Below are 22,271 nucleotides of genomic sequence, written 5' to 3'. Positions count from 1 at the left end.
CACTTACCAAACTAGGTATGAACACACAACAGGTAGTCCAATGCTAACGGTCGCTAGGCTAAAAGCTACCATTCATTCCCTCTAAACTTACATTCACCATGCATTTAGCTTATCTTGGCCACTTTTATTGACTGTTAGTTGGGACTATAGTACAATAACAACAGACAAACTGAGTCAGAAAACAGTTGTTAAAGACATCTTTCTATTGCTCTGGTTTGTCGCGGGTGAATGTTGTCACTGATGCCAATATTAAGGTTTGGTTTGTTGTCAACTGATTCCATCAAAATGTAATTTGGGTTGTTTACTGTAGCTAATGCTAACCATAGTCAGTGGTGGAAAGTACTTAAGTAAAAATACTTTAAAGTACTACATAAGTAGTTTTCTGCAGTATATGTACTTTACTATTTCTATTTTTGACAACGTTTACTTTTACTCCACTACATTCCTAAAGAAAATATGTACTTTTTACTCCCATACATTTTCTCTGACACCAAAAAGTTACATTTCGAATGCTCAGGCAGGACAGAATTATGGTCCAATTCATGCATTGTCATCCCTACTGCCTCTGATCTGGCGGACTCACTAAACACAAATACTAAGTTTGTAAATGATGTCTGAGTGTTGTGCCCCTGTTTGTCCCCCCCCCAAAAAAATAACATGGTGCTGTCTGGTTTGCTTCATTTAAGGAATTTGATGTATAGCATTTACTAGAATGTTTTACTTTTACTCAAATATGAATATGTAGTACTTTTCCCACCACTGACCATGTTGTTTTTCAAGGTGACTCTGCGTATTTAGAGACCTGCCTCTTGTGTTTACCTAAAGGCTGTTTTATCCATGTGGACATAAATAAAGTTGTATTGAATTGAATGTTTGCTGTGCTGGAGTTCAAACATTACTCTGTCATCCGGTTGGAAATCACTAGGGCTATAGACCATCCCTGTGACTGGGGGATAAACAATGGCCCATGGTGGTCCAAGAACTACTGTACCACACACACACACACACACACACTTTTTATTTATTTATTTTATATTTAACCTTTATTTAACTAGGCAAGTCAGTTAAGAATAAATTATTATTTACAATGACGGCCTACCACAAGTTCTGACATCACACCATCTTTCTCAATCTCTCTCTATGTGATCTCCAGGCTCGCCTGAAGCGCGTGCCCAACACAAGGCACCTCAAGCAGCCACAGCCTCCCAGAACGGCCCTTATGTGTTCTAAGGCCTACTGCTCCAAAACATCACTATTGGAGCCATTCGAGCTTAGACCAGGGTTCCCCAATTAGGTTTCTGAGCAAAATAAATAAATAAAAATATACAGTACCAGTCAAAGGTTTAGACACATCTACTCATTCCAGGGTTTTTCTTTATTTTTTACTATTTTCTACATTGTAGAATAATAGTGAAGACATCAAAACTATGAAATAACACATACGAAATCATGTAGTAACCAAAAAAGTGTTAAACTAATCAAAATATATTTTAGTAGCCACCCTTTACCTTGATGACAGCTTTGCACACTTTTGGCATTCCCTCAACCAGCTTCATGAGGTAGTCACCTGGAAAGCATTTCAATTAACAGGTGTGCCTTGTTAATTTGTGGGGTATTTTGTGCGGTATTTTGCCCAAAATATAATTTAAGGTGCTACAAAGCTTTTTAACTGAAGTGCAAGTGCTATCATTCTTTAAATCCAATTTTTTCATAGTATAGTTTAATTAGATTTTTATTTAGTTTAGTCACATGATTTGGGGTGTCAGGTAGCCTAGTTGTTAGAGCGTTGGACTAGTAACCGAAAGTTTGCAAGATCGAATCCCCGAGCTGTCAAGGTAAAAATCTGTCGTTCTGCCCCTGAACAAGGCCACTGCCACTGTTCCTAGGCCGTCATTGAAAATAAGAATTTGTTCTTAACTGACTTGCCTAGTTAAATAAATGTAAAATAAAAAATAAATATTAAAAAATGCTCAATTTGCAGTACGTTTGCCAATTGTTTGTGCTGCCAGACTTATTTGCCATACCTTTTGCCTCATCCCTCTCAACCATACAATTTTTTAATTCCTCATCAATGAACAGTTTTTACAGTCCTTTTCTTAATGGGTGCGTGCTTATTAGTAACTGGAATAAGGAATTTCATAAATGTGTCAAGTGCAGCGTCTGGTTGCTCCTCATTACACACCACAGACCAGCAAATATTCTTTACATCATCAACGTAAGAATCACTACATGTCACGTCCTGACCATAGAAAGCTTTTATTTTCTATGGTAGAGTAGGTCAGGGCATGACTGAGGGGTTGTTCTAGTATATATTTTCTATGTGGGGTTCTAGGTTTGATTTTCTATGTTGGTGATTTGTATGATTCCCAATTAGAGGCAGCTGGTTATCGTTGTCTCTAATTGGGGATCATACTTAAGCATTTTTTCCACCTGTGGGTTATGGGATATTGTTTATGTTTAGTTGCCTGTTAGCACTGCATTGTCGTCACGGTTAGTTTATTGTTTTTTCTAAGTTTCACTCTCTAGTAAATATGTGGAACTCTACGTACGCTGCGCCTTGGTCCGTTTATGCAAACGAACGTGACACTACAAAACTTCTTGTATAACCTCTTATACACTATATTAGGCCCAGCCTTTGGAACTTTGGTTTTCCTAGCATATGGCTACTATATTGTGATCACTACATCCTATGGATTTGGATACTGCTTTAAAGTAAATATCTGCAGCGTTAGTAAAAATGTGATCAATACATGTTGATGATTTAATTCCTGTTCTGTTTGTAACTACCCTGGTAGGTTGATTGAAAACCTGAACCTAAGTTGCAGGCACTGGTTAAAGTTTGAAGCTTTTTCTTGAGTGGGCAGCTTGATGAAAGCCAGTCAATATTTAAGTCACCCAGAAAATATACCTCTCTGTTGATATCACGTACATTATCAAGCATTTCACACATATTATCCAGATACTGACTGTTAGCACTTGGTGGTCTATAGCAGCTTCCCACAAGAATGGGCTTTAGGTGAGGCAGATGAACCTGTAGCCATATTAACATGAGATCCTCTCTAAGCTTTACAGGAATGTGGTTCTGAATATAGACCGCAACACCGCCCCCAGTGGCATTTGTGTATTTTTGGTAGATGTTATAACCATGTATTGCTACCACTGTATCATCAAAGGTATTATCTAAGTGAGTTTCAGAGATAGTCAGAATATGAATGTCATCTGTTACAAGCAAGTTATTGACTTCATGAACCTTGTTCAATGCAACATGCAACAATTTCAAAGATTTTACCGAGTTACAGTTCATAAAACGAAGTCAGTCAATTGAAATAAATTCATTAGGCCCTAATCTATGGATTTCACATGACTGGTCAGGGGTGCAGACATGCGTGGGCCTCGGAGGGCATAGGCCCACCCATTGGGGAGCCACGTCCAGCCAATCAGAATTAGTTTTTTACCCACAAAAAGGCTGCCGTGGTTACATGTGGTCTGCTGTTGTGAGGTCGGTTGGATGTACTGCCAAATTCTCTAAAACGATGTTGGAGGCGGCTTATGGTAGAAAAATGAACAATAAATTCTCTGGCAACAACTCTGGTGGGCTTTCCTGCAGTTAGCATGCCAATTACGTCTTCCTTCATAACGTGAGACATCTGTGGCATTGTGTTGTGTGACAAAACTGCACATTTTAGAGTGGCCTTTTATTGTCCCCAGCACAAGGTGCACCTGTGTAATGATCATGATGTTTAATCAGCTTCTTGATGTGCCACAACTTTCAGGTGGATGGATTGACTTGGCAAAGGAGACATGCTCACTAACAGGGATGTAAACAAATTTGTGCACATTTGAGAGAAATAAGCTTTGTGTGTGGAACATTTCTGGGATCTCTCACATTCTCTCACACTCTCTCACATTCTCTCACACTCTCTCACACTCTCTCACACTCTCTCACACTATCTCACACTCTCTCACATTCTCTCACACTCTCTCACATTCTCTCACACTCTCTCACATTCTCTCACATTCTCTCACACGCTCTCACACTCTCTCACACTCTCTCACATTCTCTCCAACATTTTCTCTCTTTCTCTCATTCTCTCTCTCTCTCTATATATATGTATATATATCCCTCCCTCTCCCTCTATCTCTCTCTCCCTCTCTCCCTCTCTCCTATGACCCATGAGTGTGCATAAACAGTCACTCTGATGAGATCAAGTATCTATCAGCTGTCACAAAGGCATTGATTTATTATCTCGCCCGCTCTCCCTTTCTCCCCCCCTCCCATCCTCTCTCCCTCTTATCTCCTTCTTATCTCCCCCTTCCCTCACTCTCTCACCCTTTCTCCTCCCTCCCTCACCCTCCATCTCTATCTAAACTGGAGTCCTCTCCTCTCTCCTGCAGGCCTCGGGGGAAATCACAGCCCCTTTTAGTACGCTGAGAGCTCAATTGTGTTTGTGAAATGTTTGAGCTGCAACGCAAAATGGGAGCTATTTAAGATGTGTACTGTGTGTAACTGTGTGTGTGTCTTATCCAGGCAGGCTATCAATAAACTTTGGGGTTACCACTCTCACCCAGGGGGTTACCACGCTCACACAGGGGGCTACCACGCTCACACAGGGGGTTACCACTCTCACCCAGGGGGCTACCACGCTCACACAGGGGGTTACCACGCTCACCCAGGGGGTTACCACGCTCACCCATGGGGTTACCACTCTCACCCAGGGGGCTACCACGCTCACCCAGGGGGTTACCACGCTCACACAGGGGGTTACCACGCTCACCCAGGGGGTTACCACGCTCACCCATGGGGTTACCACTCTCACCCAGGGGGCTACCACGCTCACCCAGGGGGTTACCACGCTCACCCAGGGGGTTACCACGCTCACCCATGGGGTTACCACTCTCACCCAGGGGGCTACCACGCTCACCCAGGGGGCTACCACGCTCACCCAGGGGGTTACCACGCTCACCCAGGGGGTTACCACGCTCACCCAGGGGGTTACCACGCTCACACAGGGGGTTACCACGCTCACCCATGGGGTTACCACTCTCACCCAGGGGGCTACCACGCTCACCCAGGGGGTTACCACGCTCACCCAGGGGGTTACCACGCTCACCCATGGGGTTACCACTCTCACCCAGGGGGCTACCACGCTCACCCAGGGGGTTACCACGCTCACACAGGGGGTTACCACGCTCACCCAGGGGGTTACCACGCTCACCCATGGGGTTACCACTCTCACCCAGGGGGCTACCACGCTCACCCAGGGGGTTACCACGCTCACCCATGGGGTTACCACTCTCACCCAGGGGGTTACCACGCTCACCCATGGGGTTACCATTCTCACACCGGGGGGTTACCACGCTCACCCAGGGGGTTACCACGCTCACCCATGGGGTTACCACTCTCACCCAGGGGGCTACCACGCTCACACAGGGGGTTACAACGCTCACCCAGGGGGCTACCACGCTCACCCAGGGGGTTACCACGCTCACCCAGGGGGTTACCACGCTCACCCAGGGGGTTACCACGCTCACCCAGGGGGCTACCACGCTCACACAGGGGGTTACCACGCTCACCCAGGGGGCTACCACGCTCACCCAGGGGGTTACCACGCTCACCCAGGGGGTTACCACGCTCACCCAGGGGGTTACCACGCTCACCCAGGGGGTTACCACGCTCACCCAGGAGGTTACCACGCTCACCCATGGGGTTACCACTCTCACCCAGGGGGCTACCACGCTCACCCAGGGGGTTACCACGCTCACCCAGGGGGCTACCACGCTCACACAGGGGGTTACCACGCTCACCCAGGGGGCTACCACGCTCACCCAGGGGGTTACCACGCTCACCCAGGGGGTTACCACGCTCACCCAGGGGGTTACCACGCTCACCCAGGGGGTTACCACGCTCACCCATGGGGTTACCACTCTCACCCAGGGGGCTACCACGCTCACCCAGGGGGTTACCACGCTCACCCAGGGGGTTACCACGCTCACCCATGGGGTTACCACTCTCACCCAGGGGGCTACCACGCTCACCCAGGGGGTTACCACGCTCACCCAGGGGGTTACCACGCTCACCCAGGGGGTTACCACGCTCACCCATGGGGTTACCACTCTCACCCAGGGGGCTACCACGCTCACCCAGGGGGTTACCACGCTCACCCATGGGGTTACCACTCTCACCCAGGGGGTTACCACGCTCACCCATGGGGTTACCACTCTCACCCAGGGGGTTACCACGCTCACCCAGGGGGTTACCACGCTCACCCAGGGGGTTACCACGCTCACCCAGGGGGTTACCACGCTCACCCATGGGGTTACCACTCTCACCCAGGGGGCTACCACGCTCACCCAGGGGGTTACCACGCTCACCCAGGGGGTTACCACGCTCACCCATGGGGTTACCACTCTCACCCAGGGGGCTACCACGCTCACACAGGGGGTTACCACGCTCACCCAGGGGGCTACCACACTCACACAGGGGGTTACCACGCTCACCCAGGGGGCTACCACGCTCACACAGGGGGTTACCACGCTCACCCATGGGGTTACCACTCTCACCCAGGGGGCTACCACGTTCACACAGGGGGTACCACGCTCACCCAGGGGGTTACCACGCTCACCCAGGGGGCTACCACGCTCACCCAGGGGGCTACCACGCTCACCCAGGGGGCTACCACGCTCACACAGGGGGTTACCACGCTCACCCAGGGGGTTACCACGCTCACACAGGGGGTTACCACGCTCACACAGGGGGCTACCACGCTCACACAGGGGGTTACCACGCTCACCCAGGGGGCTACCACGCTCACACAGGGGGTTACCACGCTCACCCATGGGGTTACCACGCTCACCCAGGGGGTTACCACTGTATAGACGGCTATTATTATTTTATCATTCTTATTTTGGTTGTTTACCATGTACCACTTTCTCTCTCTGTCCCCCTCTGGTTTTGTATCTGCCACTCTCTCATTTCCTGCACCCTACTTACTCTGTCGCTATCTCTCAATTCAATTCAAATCAAATCAAAAGGCTTTACTGGCATGGGAAACATATGTTTACATTGCCTAAGCAAATGGAATAGACAATAAACAAAAGGGAAATAAACAAGGGAAACATTAGTAAACATTACCCTCACAAAAGTTTTAAAAGAATATAGACATTTCAAATGTTATATTATTGGCTATGTACAGTGTTGTAACAATGTGCAAGTAGTTGAAGTATGAAAGGGAAAATAAATAAACAGATAAATATAGGTTGTATTTACAATGTTGTTTGTGTTCCACTGGTTGCCCTTCTCCCCCTCTCTCTCTACCTGTCTCCTCTCACTCTTTCTACCGGTATCTTGCATAGCAGGGAGGGCTCCCCATCTTCTTATCCTCCCTCCTCTCCTCCTCCCCTCCCTCTCTTATCCTCCCTCCTCTCCTCCTCCCCTCCCTCTCTTATCCTCCCTCCCTCCGGCTCTGAGTGGAACACACAGCAGGTCCACAGGGAATAATGAGAGTGAAGGCTTTTCCTCCTCTACTATTCTGCTGTTGCATGATTTAGAAGCAGGGGCGTATGCACACACACACACAAACACACACACACACACACACACACACACACACACACACACACACACACACACACACACACACACACACACACACACACACACACACACACACACACCTACTTTTTCTGTTTTTCTTTCTCTCACTCTTTTTCACACATACATTCAAACTATCTTTTCTGCCCTCACACACCCTTATTCTCTGACATTCTCACACACACTCTCTCTCTCTCTCTCACACACACATACACACACACTCAGAGGAGGTGATGTGGTGCTCTCATTGCACGCTGCATTGGTTTTCCCTCCATTATCCTGTGATTGGACAGTTAATGTTGCAGGAGGAGAGAAGAGACGAGAGAGCACCGCTCAGACCTTCACTCCACGTTCATCACTCACACAATCAACCAGACAGGACCCAACACTGTCCTACTGACGCACACACTCAACCAGACAGGACCCATCACTGTCCTACTGACGCACACACTCAACCAGACAGGACCCAACACTGTCCTACTGACGCACACACTCAACCAGACAGGACCCATCACTGTCCTACTGACGCACACACTCAACCAGACAGGACCCACCACTGTCCTACTGACGCACACACTCAACCAGACAGGACCCACCACTGTCCTACTGACGCACACACTCAACCAGACAGGACCCATCACTGTCCTACTGACGCACACACTCAACCAGACAGGACCCACCACTGTCCTACTGACGCACACACTCAACCAGACAGGACCCAACACTGTCCTACTGACGCACACACTCAACCAGACAGGACCCACCACTGTCCTACTGACGCACACACTCAACCAGACAGGACCCAACACTGTCCTACTGACGCACACACTCAACCAGACAGGACCCACCACTGTCCTACTGACGCACACACTCAACCAGACAGGACCCAACACTGTCCTACTGACGCACACACTCAACCAGACAGGACCCAACACTGTCCTACTGACGCACACACTCTACCAGACAGGACCCAACACTGTCCTACTGACGCACACACTCAACCAGACAGGACCCAACACTGTCCTACTGACGCACACAATCAACCAGACAGGACCCAACACTGTCCTACTGACGCACACACTCTACCAGACAGGACCCAACACTGTCCTACTGACGCACACAATCAACCAGACAGGACCCAACACTGTCCTACTGACGCACACACTCTACCAGACAGGACCCAACACTGTCCTACTGACGCACACACTCTACCAGACAGGACCCAACACTGTCCTACTGACGCACACACTCAACCAGACAGGACCCAACACTGTCCTACTGACGCACACACTCTACCAGACAGGACCCAACACTGTCCTACTGACGCACACACTCAACCAGACAGGACCCAACACTGTCCTACTGACGCACACACTCAACCAGACAGGACCCAACACTGTCCTACTGACGCACACACTCAACCAGACAGGACCCAACACTGTCCTACTGACGCACACACTCAACCAGACAGGACCCAACACTGTCCTACTGACACACACACAGACACACACACACAAACACACACGCACTTACACACAAGTTGTGGACAGGGGAGATAAAGATTTCCATAGAGAGAGTATGTGTCTCTATGTGTGTGTGTGTGTGTGTGTGTGTGTGTGTGTGTGTGTGTGTGTGTGTGTGTGTGTGTGTGTGTGTGTGTGTGTGTGTGTGTGTGTGTGTGTGTGTGTGTGTGTGTGTGTGTGTGTGTGTGTGTGTGTGTGTGTGTGTGTGTGCATGTGTCTACAGTATGTGTGAAAAGGATAGTAAAGATCTGCAGTCTACTAGTGGAGTCCTGCTGTTTCTCATAAGGCCTTGCTGCCTGTATCTCATAAGGCCTTGCTGCCTGTTTCTCATAAGGCCTTGCTGCCTGTTTCTCACAAGGCCCTGCTGCCTGTTTCTCATAAGGCCCTGCTGCCTGTTTCTCATAAGGCCTTGCTGCCAAGGCCTAATCTATTTAATGTCATCACATATTGTATAGTCCTCAATATACTCTTCTACTGCTGATAAGCCAGTGGCACCTTATACCTGGGACATCACTCCCCTGAGAGGAACACACACACACACACACAAACACAGTCCTGTGAATGCGTAGAACCGCACACAGAAACACACACACACACAAACAAACACATATATACAGTCCTGTGAACGCATACAACCGCACACAGAAACACATAAACAATGACACACACACATATACAGGCACATGAATGCACACAAGCGAACACACACACACACACACACACACACACACACACACACACACACACACACACACACACACATACACACACACACACACGCACACACACACACGCACACACACACACACACACACACCCACACACACCACAGCATGTGTAGAGAGATTATATTTGTTTACAGCCACATTGGATATGCATATTGGAGTAGAGAATCTAGGATTTCTCCAGCTCATCCCTGTAGGTCCAGTCTCAATCACATGAATCTCACACACTGATGTTTAAACTAGAGGTCGACCGATTCATGGCCGATTAATTAGGGCCGTTTTCAAGTTTTCATAACAATCGGTAATCAGCCTTTTTGGATGGCGATTATGGCCGATTACATTGCAATCCACGAGGAGACTGCGTGGCAGGCTGACCACCTGTTACGCGAGTGCAGCGTCAAAAGGACTTTGTGGCTGCAAGGAGCCAAGGTAAGTTGCTAGCTAGCATTAAACTTATCTTATAAAAAACAATCAATCTTCACATAATCACTAGTTAACTACACATGGTTGATGATATTACTAGGTTAACTAGCTTGTCCTGCGTTGCATATAATCAATGTGGTGCCTGTTAATATTTAATCGAATCACAGCCTACTTCAACTTCGCCAAACGGGTGATGATTTAACAATTATTTGATAGAGCAGTCTGACTGAGTGGGGGTAGGCAGCAGCAGGCTCGTAAGCATTCATTCAAACAGCACTTTACTGCGTTTGCCAGCAGCTCTTAGCAATGCTTGTTGCACAGCTCTGTTTATGACTTCAAGCCTATCAACTCCCGAGATTAGGCTGGCAATACTAAAGTGCCTATAAGAACATCCAATAGTCAAAGGTATATGAAATACAAATGGTATAGAGAGAAATAGTCGACGCGTCATAATTCTAATAATAACTACAACCTTAAACTTCTTACCTGGGAATATTGAAGACTCATGTTAAAAGGAACCACCAGCTTTCATATGTTCTCATGTTCTGAGCAAGGAACTTAAACGTTAGCTTTTTTACATGGCACATATTGCACTTTTACTTTCTTCTCCAACACTTTGTTTTTGCATTATTTAAACCAAGTTGAACATGTTTCATTATTTATTTGAGACTAAATAGATGTTAAGTTAAAATAAGTGTTCACTGTTTATTCAGTATTGTTGTAATTGTCATTATTACAATTATATATATATATATATATATATATATATATATATATATATATATATATATATATATAAAAATCGCCAGATTAATCGGTATCGGCTTTTTTTGGTCCTCCAATAATCGGTATCGGTATCGGCGTGGGAAAAATCATAATGGATTGACGTCTAGTTTAAACCATGGCCTAATACACAGTGTTGTACTTATTCCATTACTATGACATGTAAGAGTGGATAGAATGTCCTCGTCTCTTAGAGCTGCAGTGCAGCGTGGAATTATAGACATGGAAAACTGCCTACATTGCATAACCCCCAACCCCCCATAAACACACGCACGCATACACACACACACCTCCCTGGACTTCCTGTTCTCCTCTTGGCTTCTTCTGACCATTATAGACCATCTGCGGCAGAACACACACACATGCATGCAGAGAGAGTCCGGTGTGCCAGCACTGTGCCACGTTTTGGTGAACACTTTGGCAGAGCACAACTTTATATCATTTAGAGAATGACAGAAGACAGAGTTAGAGAGGGAAGAGGGAAAAAGCAACTGAGTAGAGGGAGAAGATGGAGAGAGAGCAGAGAGGAGAGGTTCTGTGTTGGGTTGCCAGGCAACCAGGCTTTGTGCGGTATGAGGGGCAAGGGGTGTGAGAGGAGAGGAGGAGAGGAGGAGGGGAAGGAAAGGAGAGAGGATGTCATGTCTCCACAGTGAGAAGAAATGTCAGGTTGATGGAGAGACAGGTGAATCTGGCTACTTCCTCCTCTTTTGCTATGGAGAGTAGTAAACACAATCACACAACACAGTGGAAGAAGCTGGTCCTAGCAGGTCCTGTATTGTCACTGGAGGACCATTGTAAACAAAAGCTAGCATCCTTATTAGGACTAAGGACAACACAGAGGATGACTTACTGTGGCTGGGATTCAATCCGATGTGTTCGCATATACAGTAAACGTTGCATATGTCAGCTCAATAAAAACAAAGCGCAATCGGATTGAATCCCGGCCTATGGTTCAATTTCCCAGACAGAGATTAACTGTACCTGTACACAGCCTATCTGTAAATAGCACACCCGACTACCTCATCCCCATATTATTACTTACCCTCTTGCTCTTTGCACCCCAGTATCTCTACTTGCACATCATCATCTGCACATCTATCACTCCAGTGTTAATGCTAAATTGTAATTATTTTCACCTCTAGGGCCTTACCTCCCTACTCTTCTACAATTACACTGTACATAGATCTTTCTATTTTTCTTTTCTTTTGTGTTATTGACTGTACGTTGTTTATGTGTAACTCTGTGTTATTGTTTTTGTCACACTGCTTTGCTTTATCTTGGCCAGGTCGCAGTTGTAAATGAGAACTTGTTCTCAACTGGCCTACCTGGTTAAATAAAGGTGAAATATATATATATATTTTTAAATAAGCCATGTTTCTTAGTCCAGAACTAGGCTTAAACTGTGTCCTGGAAACCGGCACTGAAAAAAACATCATTTAAACCCATGATTAATAGTTGTTCTGTGTTTAAAAGTGTTTATGCGTGTCTTAAAGAGGCAATCTGGGATTCAGAAAACAACAAGCGGTTTACCCACCACTTGTTTTGGTAAACAGCTGAGGGATGGGGCTGGAGAAATGGAACCACTCTCCCATTTCAGGAACGCAATTTATCAGAGCACTTGAAGATATCACGAAAGGACTGTTAGACTGATTTGCAGTTTCACTCTCTCCTTGTCTGGTTTTCTGTCTCTCTTGTCCAGAGAGAGAGAGAGAGAGAGAGCGAGAGAGAGAAGAAAACATTTGATAAAGAGGGGGGGAAATTAGATAAAATGACAAAGGAGAGAGAGATTTCGGTGGAAGAGGGGGTGGAGGAGAAATGTAAAGAAAATAGGGAACTAGAGAAGAATAGAACAGATGTGTAGGAAGGTGGGAAGAGGATTACTGCTTTAAAAAAGGGAACATTTTATGGGTTTAAAAGGGAAGAATATTGTCCTATAACATTTGTTGCGTCCCAAATGGCACCCTTTAACCTACTGCTGTTAACCAGAACCCTATGGGGCTGTATATTGGGAATTGTGTGCCAGTTGGGAAGCAGCAATGGTGTGTTCAGATGAATTGGTAGTGGTAATCTAGCCAACCACTAGAGACTATTATGGTCACATGCTAATAATGTCTGTCATGTGTTCCTCTTTACTGTCATCCAGACTGTTGATGTCAGTTGTTCCACTTAGTTTCATTGTCTCATGTTAATGACTCTGATCTATTCCTTTCTTCCGCTCTCTGTTTCTCTCTCTCTCGCTGCTGTAACGCTGCTGTAAATGGAATGGGACTAGTTTGCGTTTGAATTCTCTATACATGAGATGAATTGTGCCTATAAAGTGTCTACCCCTCCTCTCTCTCTCTCTCTCTCTCTCTCTCTCTCTCTCTCTCTCTCTCTCTCTCTCTCTCTCTCTCTCTCTCTCTCTCTCTCCTCTCCTCTCCTCTCCTCTCCTCTCCTCTCCTCTCCTCTCCTCTCCTCTCCTCTCTCTCTCTATCTCTCCCTCTCCTCTCCTCTCTCTCTCTCTCTCTTTCTCTCTCTCTCCCTCTCCTCTTCCCTCTCCTCTTTCTCCCTCTCTCTCTACTCTTTCTCTCTCTCTCTCCCTCTCGTCTTTCTCTCTCCCTCTCCTCTTTCTCTATCTCTCTCTCCTCTCTCTCTCTCTCTCCCTCTCCTCTTTCTTTCTCTCTCTCTCTCCTTCTCCTCTTTCTCTCTCTCCCTCTTCTCTTTCTCTCTATCGCTCCCTCTCCTCCTTTCTCTTTCTCTCTCTCTCTCCCTCTCCTCTTTCTTTCTCTCTCTCTCGCTCCTCCCTCTAGCTGATCTCTAGTGATGCAGATGGAGCCATACAGAGAGCTGGTCGTTTCCGAGTGGAGAATGGCTCATCAGATGAGGTGAGGACCCCTACACGCACCCACATACACACACTCACTGTAGAGTGTGAGAAGTCTATGGACATACACCAACACATGGATATTCACAGTTATTTATTTGGATCTACAATGACCCATACATGACGCATGCAATCACACACAGTCATGGGACATATGGGGACGTAGTGATCAGTGTGTGTGTGTGTGTGTGTTTTTGGTCATGAGCTGGTGAACAATTAAACAGTAAAAACTATGTCTTTGGATCAACCCCCAAAATAAATACTTTAACTGGTACCGGTTATGGAAATGAGTACATGAGGTTGAATCCAACCATCCCAATTGAAAAATACAACATTTGTTGAAACCAAATGATTTAATGCCAACTTTTTTATTTGATTATTACCCAACCTATATTTCAAGGTGAAACCTATTTCTCTCAACACTCAACCGACTTTTCCCTTTGGTTAAACCTAATAAATAACAAATACAAACTAATATTTATTGTAAATACAACCAATGTTTTCTACAATTAGCTTACAAGCAAATAAATCCATTCCCTGTAAATCAAGAAATTAAGTTGGTTTAATAACTTCAAATAATGTTTCCAAACATATTCTTTACACAAGACTTTCACATTTAGTAGCCACGCATTGGCTGATGCGCCAAGTATGCTAATATCGGTCCCATGACTTGAATGAGATTTGTGCAACAAATGCTAAAATATGAGCATTTGGAAACAGTGCCAGGGTAGCTACACCAAAAGCATGGATTGTTGTCATACCTTGTCCATAGACTGCTTACAGGGTAGGTAAAACCAATGTGTCATTTTGTAATTTGTCTGAACTATCCCTTTAACATAGAAACCTTATCAGGCTCTTTAAGTTTGAATAACGTATACAATAGACCACATTAACTGGAATGATATTCACTCTCACAAAAAGAACAAGCTTCATCTCTCTCTCATTCCCTTCATCCCTCTCTCATTCCCTTCATCTCTCTCTCATTCCCTTCATCTTTCTCTCATTCCCTTCATCTCTCTCTCTCATTCCCTTCATCTCTCTCTCATTCCCTTCATCTTTCTCTCATTCCCTTCATCTCTCTCTCATTCCCTTCACCTTTCTCTCATTCCTTTCATCTCTCTCTCATTCCCTTCATCTTTCTCTCATTCCCTTCATCTCTCTCTCATTCCCTTCATCTTTCTCTCATTCCCTTCATTTCTCTCTCATTCCCTTCATCTTTCTCTCATTCCCTTCATCTTTCCCTCATTCCCTTCATCTCTCTCTCTCATTCCCTTCATCTTTCTCTCATTCCCTTCATCTCTCTCTCTCATTCCCTTCATCTTTCCCTCATTCCCTTCATCTCTCTCTCTCATTCCCTTCATCTCTCTCTCTCATTCCCTTCATCTTTCCCTCATTCCCTTCATCTTTCTCTCATTCCCTTCATTTCTCTCTCATTCCCTTCATCTTTCTCTCATTCCCTTCATCTTTCCCTCATTCCCTTCATCTCTCTCTCTCATTCCCTTCATTTCTCTCTCATTCCCTTCATCTTTCTCTCATTCCCTTCATCTTTCTCTCATTCCCTTCATTTCTCTCTCATTCCCTTCATCTTTCTCTCATTCCCTTCATCTTTCCCTCATTCCCTTCATCTCTCTCTCTCATTCCCTTCATTTCTCTCATTCCCTTCATCTTTCTCTCATTCCCTTCATCTCTCTCTCATTCCCTTCATCTTTCTCTCATTCCCTTCATTTCTCTCTCATTCCCTTCATCTTTCTCTCATTCCCTTCATCTTTCCCTCATTCCCTTCATCTCTCTCTCTCATTCCCTCACTCCATTAATGTTTTGTTCCTTCCTCCCATGTCTGTTTTGCGCTCTAACTTTCTGTTTATATCTCTTTCTACATTTGTCTTCCACTCGCTCCTTCTGTTTCAACTCTCTGTCCCGCCTTCCCTTCCTTTCTCCCGCCGCTGTCTCTTCCTTCCTAACCTAACATAGCAGGCATCTTTCTGGTCCTGACGAGAAAAAAAGGTTTGGGGAGGTTCCTTCTGCACTGTTGAACCAATCCAGTGTCAGCTTGTTAACGTCAAAAAGCGGAAGTCGCGGCACAGGTTGGCTACCCCTGTCTCTTTCTGAGTAACTTTAATACATGAACAAATGGCTCTCCTCCTGTCTGACAATATGTAGGTGTTAACCTAGAAAACATTTGTTTCATTGAATCGAGAATTCCATCCCCCCATGTCTCTACCATATATGGTTAAAAATTGACAGACTATTTCCTCAGAGGTTTTAGCATGATTAGAGTGAATAGAATGTCATTATGGCCATGGTCAAAAAGTGGTCGCTGCTCAATAGAACTCTGTCACTGCTCCGCGGGCAGAACGACGCTTACTTCCAACGTCAACTGACAAGCTAGCTAGTGGCTGCAGGTTCCTGTGTGATAACATTGGGTTTTTCTAAATGAAATCTACGGAATAGAAAACAAAATTGGGTCTATATATTTATTAATTTACAAAGCTAACAGTCGACAATCTGCTCCAGCTTTCATGGTATATTTCTGAGTCTTTCCCTTTAAATTGCCATAAAAACATCCCCTCTCAACATTGATTGACCGGGGTCAGAGGAATAGAAAGGATCTGGTAATGAAAATGACGAGGGTATCAAGTTAATTTTGAACTGTCCAAACCGTGGAAACGCTTCCAAATGTTACTACCTCCAAACGCTTCCAAATGTTACTACCTCCCAACTCTGAAAAATGTTACTACCTCCCAACGCTTCCAAATGTTACTACCTCCCAACGCTTCCAAATGTTACTACCTCCCAACTCTGAAAAATGTTACTACCTCCCAACGCTTCCAAATGTTACTACCTCCCAACTCTGAAAAATGTTACTACCTCCCAACGATTCCAAATGTTACTACCTCCCAACGCTTCCAAATGTTACTACCTCCCAACGCTTCCAAATGTTACTACCTCCCAACGCTGAAAAATGTTACTACCTCCCAACGCTGAAAAATGTTACTACCTCCCAACGCTGAAAAATGTTACTACCTCCCAACGCTTCCAAATGTTACTACCTCCCAACTCTGAAAAATGTTACTACCTCCCAACTCTGAAAAATGTTACTACCTCCCAACGCTTCCAAATGTTACTACCTCCCAACGCTTCCAAATGTTACTACCTCCCAACGCTGAAAAATGTTACTACCTCCCAACGCTGAAAAATGTTACTACCTCCCAATGCTTCCAAATGTTACTACCTCCCAACTCTGAAAAATGTTACTACCTCCCAACGCTTCCAAATGTTACTACCTCCCAACTCTGAAAAATGTTACTACCTCCCAACTCTGAAAAATGTTACTACCTCCCAACGCTTCCAAATGTTACTACCTCCCAACTCTGAAAAATGTTACTACCTCCCAACTCTGAAAAATGTTACTACCTCCCAACGCTTCCAAATGTTACTACCTCCCAACTCTGAAAAATGTTACTACCTCCCAACTCTGAAAAATGTTACTACCTCCCAACGCTTCCAAATGTTACTACCTCCCAACTCTGAAAAATGTTACTACCTCCCAACTCTGAAAAATGTTACTACCTCCCAACGATTCCAAATGTTACTACCTCCCAACGCTGAAAAATGTTACTACCTCCCAACGCTTCCAAATGTTACTACCTCTCAACGCTTCCAAATGTTACTACCTCCCAACGCTTCCAAATGTTACTACCTCCCAACGCTGAAAAATGTTACTACCTCCAAACGCTTCCAAATGTTACTACCTCCCAACGCTTCCAAATGTTACTACCTCCCAACGCTTCCAAATGTTACTACCTCCCAACGCTTCCAAATGTTACTACCTCCCAACGCTTCCAAATGTTACTACCGTCCAACGCTTCCAAATGTTACTACCTCCCAAAGCTTCCAAATGTTACTACCGCCCAAAGCTTCCAAATGTTACTACCTCCCAACGCTTCCAAATGTTACTACCTCCCAACGCTTCAAATTTTACTACCTCCCAAAGCTTCCAAATGTTACTACCTCCCAAAGCTTCCAAATGTTACTACCTCCCAAAGCTTCCAAATGTTACTACCTCCCAAAGCTTCCAAATGTTACTACCTCCCAACGCTTCCAAATGTTACTACCTCCCAAAGCTTCCAAATGTTACTACCTCCCAAAGCTTCCAAATGTTACTACCTCCCAAAGCTTCCAAATGTTACTACCTCCCAACGCTTCCAAATGTTACTACCTCCCAACGCTTCCAAATGTTACTACCTCCCAAAGCTTCCAAATGTTACTACCTACCAAAGCTTCCAAATGTTACTACCTCCCAAAGCTTCCAAATGTTACTACCTCCCAACGCTTCCAAATGTTACTACCTCCCAAAGCTTCCAAATGTTACTACCTCCCAACGCTTCCAAATGTTACTACCTCCCAAAGCTTCCAAATGTTACTACCTCCCAACGCTTCCAAATGTTACTACCTCCCAACGCTGAAAAATGTTACTACCTCCCAAAGCTTCCAAATGTTACTACCTCCCAACGCTGAAAAATGTTACTACCTCCCAAAGCTTCCAAATGTTACTACCTCCCAAAGCTTCCAAATGTTACTACCTCCCAAAGCTTCCAAATGTTACTACCTCCCAACGCTTCCAAATGTTACTACCTCCCAACGCTTCCAAATGTTACTACCTCCCAAAGCTTCCAAATGTTACTACCTCCCAACGCTGAAAAATGTTACTACCTCCCAACGCTGAAAAATGTTACTACCTCCCAATGCTTCCAAATGTTACTACCTCCCAAAGCTTCCAAATGTTACTACCTCCCAACGCTGAAAAATGTTACTACCTCCCAAAGCTTCCAAATGTTACTACCTCCCAACGCTTCCAAATGTTACTACCTCCCAAAGCTTCCAAATGTTACTACCTCCCAACGCTGAAAAATGTTACTACCTCCCAATGCGGAAAAATGTTACTACCTCCCAACTCTGAAAAATCTATATCTATAAACGAAGGAGCTGATTGTGGACTTCGGGAAACAGCAGAGGGAGCACACCCGTGTCCACATCGACGGAACCGCAGTGGAGAAGATGAAAAGCTTCAAGTTCTTCGGCGTACACATCACTGACAATCTGAAATGGTCCACCCACACAGACAGTATGGTGAAGAAGGAGCAACAGCGCCTCTTCAACCTCAGGAAGCTGAAGAAATTCGGCTTGGTCCCTAAGACCCTCACAAACTTTTACAGATGCACAATTGAGAGCATCCTGTCGGGGGTGGTGCAGTCTGCCAAACACATCACCGGGTGCACACTGCCTGCCCTCCAGGACAACTACAGCACCCGATGTCACAGGAAGGCCAAAAAGATCATCAAGGACATCAAACACCCGAGCCACTGCCTGTTCACCCCGCTATCATCCAGAAGGCGAGGTCAGTACAGGTACATCCAAGCTGGGACCGAGAGACTGAAAAACAGAGTCTATCTCAAGACCATCAGAATGTTAAATAGCCATCACTAGCCGGCTACCACCCGGTTGCGCAACCCTGCATCTTAGAGGCTGCTGCCCTATGTACATAGACATGGAATCCTTGATGATCTTTTTGGCCTTCCTGTGACATCCTAATCTATGGATTTCACATGACTGGGAATACAGATATGCATATGTTGGTCACAGATTGTTTTTAAAGGTAGAGGCATGGATCAGAAAGCCAGTCAGTATCTGGTGTGACCACCGCTTGCCTCATGCAGTGTGACACATATCCTTCGCATAGAGTTGATCAGGCTTGTACGAATAGTTTAAGACACAATGCAGAGGACTAAAGGTCAAGAGGGAATTAACAATCAATGGAAATAGTTGTTTTTCTGTAATAAGGAATTATTGATTAATGGGTCAGAGACATGGGAGGAATTTCAGTCCAGGACTCATAGCTACATGTGGCAAGTTCTCATTGGTTCAAATTGTCTATACATTGAGCCTGAAATGGGATACTTGTTATCTGGCCATTGGCCCAATTTTATTGCCAGGAATTCTAATTGTTCAACCACAGGCTAGGGTTGGGCATTATAAATTACATCCTGTCACTTAGTTCTGTGGAGAATCACTGAGGACAAGGAAGAAGGAACATCTGTCATCTACTTCCCAGCATAACAACTATGATTTGTTCTCTTTGAATAAGCCTATTTTCTCCCCCTGATTTGCTTTGGGTTCTGTGTTATTGTGGAATGTTGTCCTACTACTTTCCAATAGCTGTGCGAAGTTGCTGGATATTGGTGGGAACTGGAACATACTGCCAAAGATTTTTTTCATACACACGCACGCACACACACAAACACATATGCACACACACATGCACGCACGCACACTCACACACTCACTCACTCACTCACTCACTCACTCACTCACTCACTCACTCACTCACTCACTCACTCACTCACTCAATCACTCACTCACTCACTCACTCACTCATACATGCACACATACACGCACACACACACACACACACACACACACACACACACACACACACACACACACACACACACACACACACACACACACACACACACACACACACACACATATATATGCACACACACACACACACACACACACACACACACACATATATATGCACACACACACATACACTCACTCACACACACCACTTCCACCTCTCTCAGCTGAAGCACCGTTGCTTCAGTAACCATGACAACCTGGGATGTTTTCCCTGCAAAGAAAAACAAACTAAAGTGTCTCCTATCTCCTCTCCCCTCTGTTTAAGAACCCATCCCACCTGTCACAGTGTGTGTGTGTGTGTGCGTGCGTGCGTGCGTGCGTGCGTGCGTGCGTGCGTGCGTACGTGTGTGCGTACGTGTGGCCTGTGGGTAGGTGTGAGGCTTGCCCTCAATAGCATGAATCCACAATGGGACATCCTGTCAATGATGAGGAGGAGGTGCATTAGTAGAAGGACTTATAGAGGCCTTAACATTATTATTGATGACGGGGACATCTACTGGTTACAATGGACCTTTTCTTCTGTCAGCACCTCAACATCGTCTGGGAAACCCTGACTGAACAACCATGTGTGTGTTTCTGTTTTCAAGGTCAGGCTGTAGGTCAATGTATGTGTATATTGTGGTAAATCAGTGTGTGTCGGGGGGATGGAGTTGAGTGGAGGGGGGAGTGTGTGTGTGTGTGTGTGTGTGTGTGTGTGTGTGTGTGTGTGTGTGTGTGTGTGTGTGTGTGTGTGTGTGTGTGTGTGTGTGTGTGTGTGTGTGTGTGTGTGTGTGTGTGTACTATACTGTATGTAATAGTGACAACAGTGTTATGAATCGCCCTTGTGTACAGAGACCATTATCAGGTTTGTTGTGAGTGTTGTGATGTGAAATATTTATTGTGTGTGTGGAAGCATGTGTGTGTGTTTGTCACTAACCTATCTGTGTGTGTGTATATATGTGTGTGTGTGTGTGTGTGTGTGTGTGTGTGTGTGTGTGTGTGTGTGTGTGTGTGTGTGTGTGTGTGTGTGTGTGTGTGTGTGTGTGTGTGTGTGTGTGTGTGTGTAGACGACGGACTACACCCCGGGAACCTGGAGAAGAACCGATGTCCATCTGGAGAACCCAGAGTACCACACCAGATGGTTCTTCAAATACTTCCTGGGCAAAGGTCTGTTCTACTCATCTCCTCTCTGTTACACACACACACACACACACACACACACACACACACACACACACACACACACACACACACACACACACACACACACACACACACACACACACACGCACACAAACACAAACACACAAACACACACACCCCAGACCTGGGTTCAAATACATGTGTATTTGATTAGTTGTTATTGAAATACTTATTTCTGTGAATTTGAGTATTTTCCAATAAAATGGCTCGAATCAACTACTCCAATAAATTGCCCAATAATGTTTGTATCATGTTTTGTGCTGCTACCATGTTGTGTTGCTACCATGTTGTGTTGCTACCATGTTGTGTTGTCATGTGCTGCTGCCTTGCTATGTTGTTGTCTTAGGACTCTCTTTATGTAGTGTTGTATTGTCTCTCTTGTTGTGATGTGTGTTTTGTCCTATATTGATATTGTATTTATGATGATTTTTTAATCCCAGCAGCCGTCCCCATGACGGTAGGCCGTCATTGTAAATAAGAATTTGTTCTTTACTGACTTGCTTAGGTAAATAAATAAATAACAATTCTATTGGAAGTATTTTAAAGTATTTTGAAAATAATTTCCCATAAATTATTTATTTCAAATACTACTTTCAAATGCCTGGGCTAAATGTATGGGAGTGTATTTGAATCCAGCCTTGTCACTAGAAATACCAGTCGTCTTCCGACTTCCTCGGCGCTCACGAAAAATAATC

General features: G+C 45.2%; 1 protein-coding gene across 1 annotated transcript in view; it reads left to right on the top strand.

The window, feature by feature from the left end:
* Positions 1-22,271, top strand: part of LOC120026212 (GTPase-activating Rap/Ran-GAP domain-like protein 3) — an 80,937-nt gene that overhangs the window by 20,573 nt on the left and 38,093 nt on the right. The window contains exons 3-4 of the mRNA XM_038971036.1: positions 13,835-13,909; positions 21,441-21,540. Coding sequence (XP_038826964.1) covers positions 13,835-13,909; positions 21,441-21,540 — 175 coding nt within the window. The remainder of the gene's footprint in view (positions 1-13,834; positions 13,910-21,440; positions 21,541-22,271) is intronic.

Source organism: Salvelinus namaycush, chromosome 31 (genome assembly GCF_016432855.1).
Source record: "Salvelinus namaycush isolate Seneca chromosome 31, SaNama_1.0, whole genome shotgun sequence".
Lineage (NCBI taxonomy): Eukaryota > Metazoa > Chordata > Actinopteri > Salmoniformes > Salmonidae > Salvelinus > Salvelinus namaycush.
The sequence above is the reverse complement of the archived record's forward strand: the minus strand, read 5'-3'. Positions and strand labels throughout refer to the sequence as shown.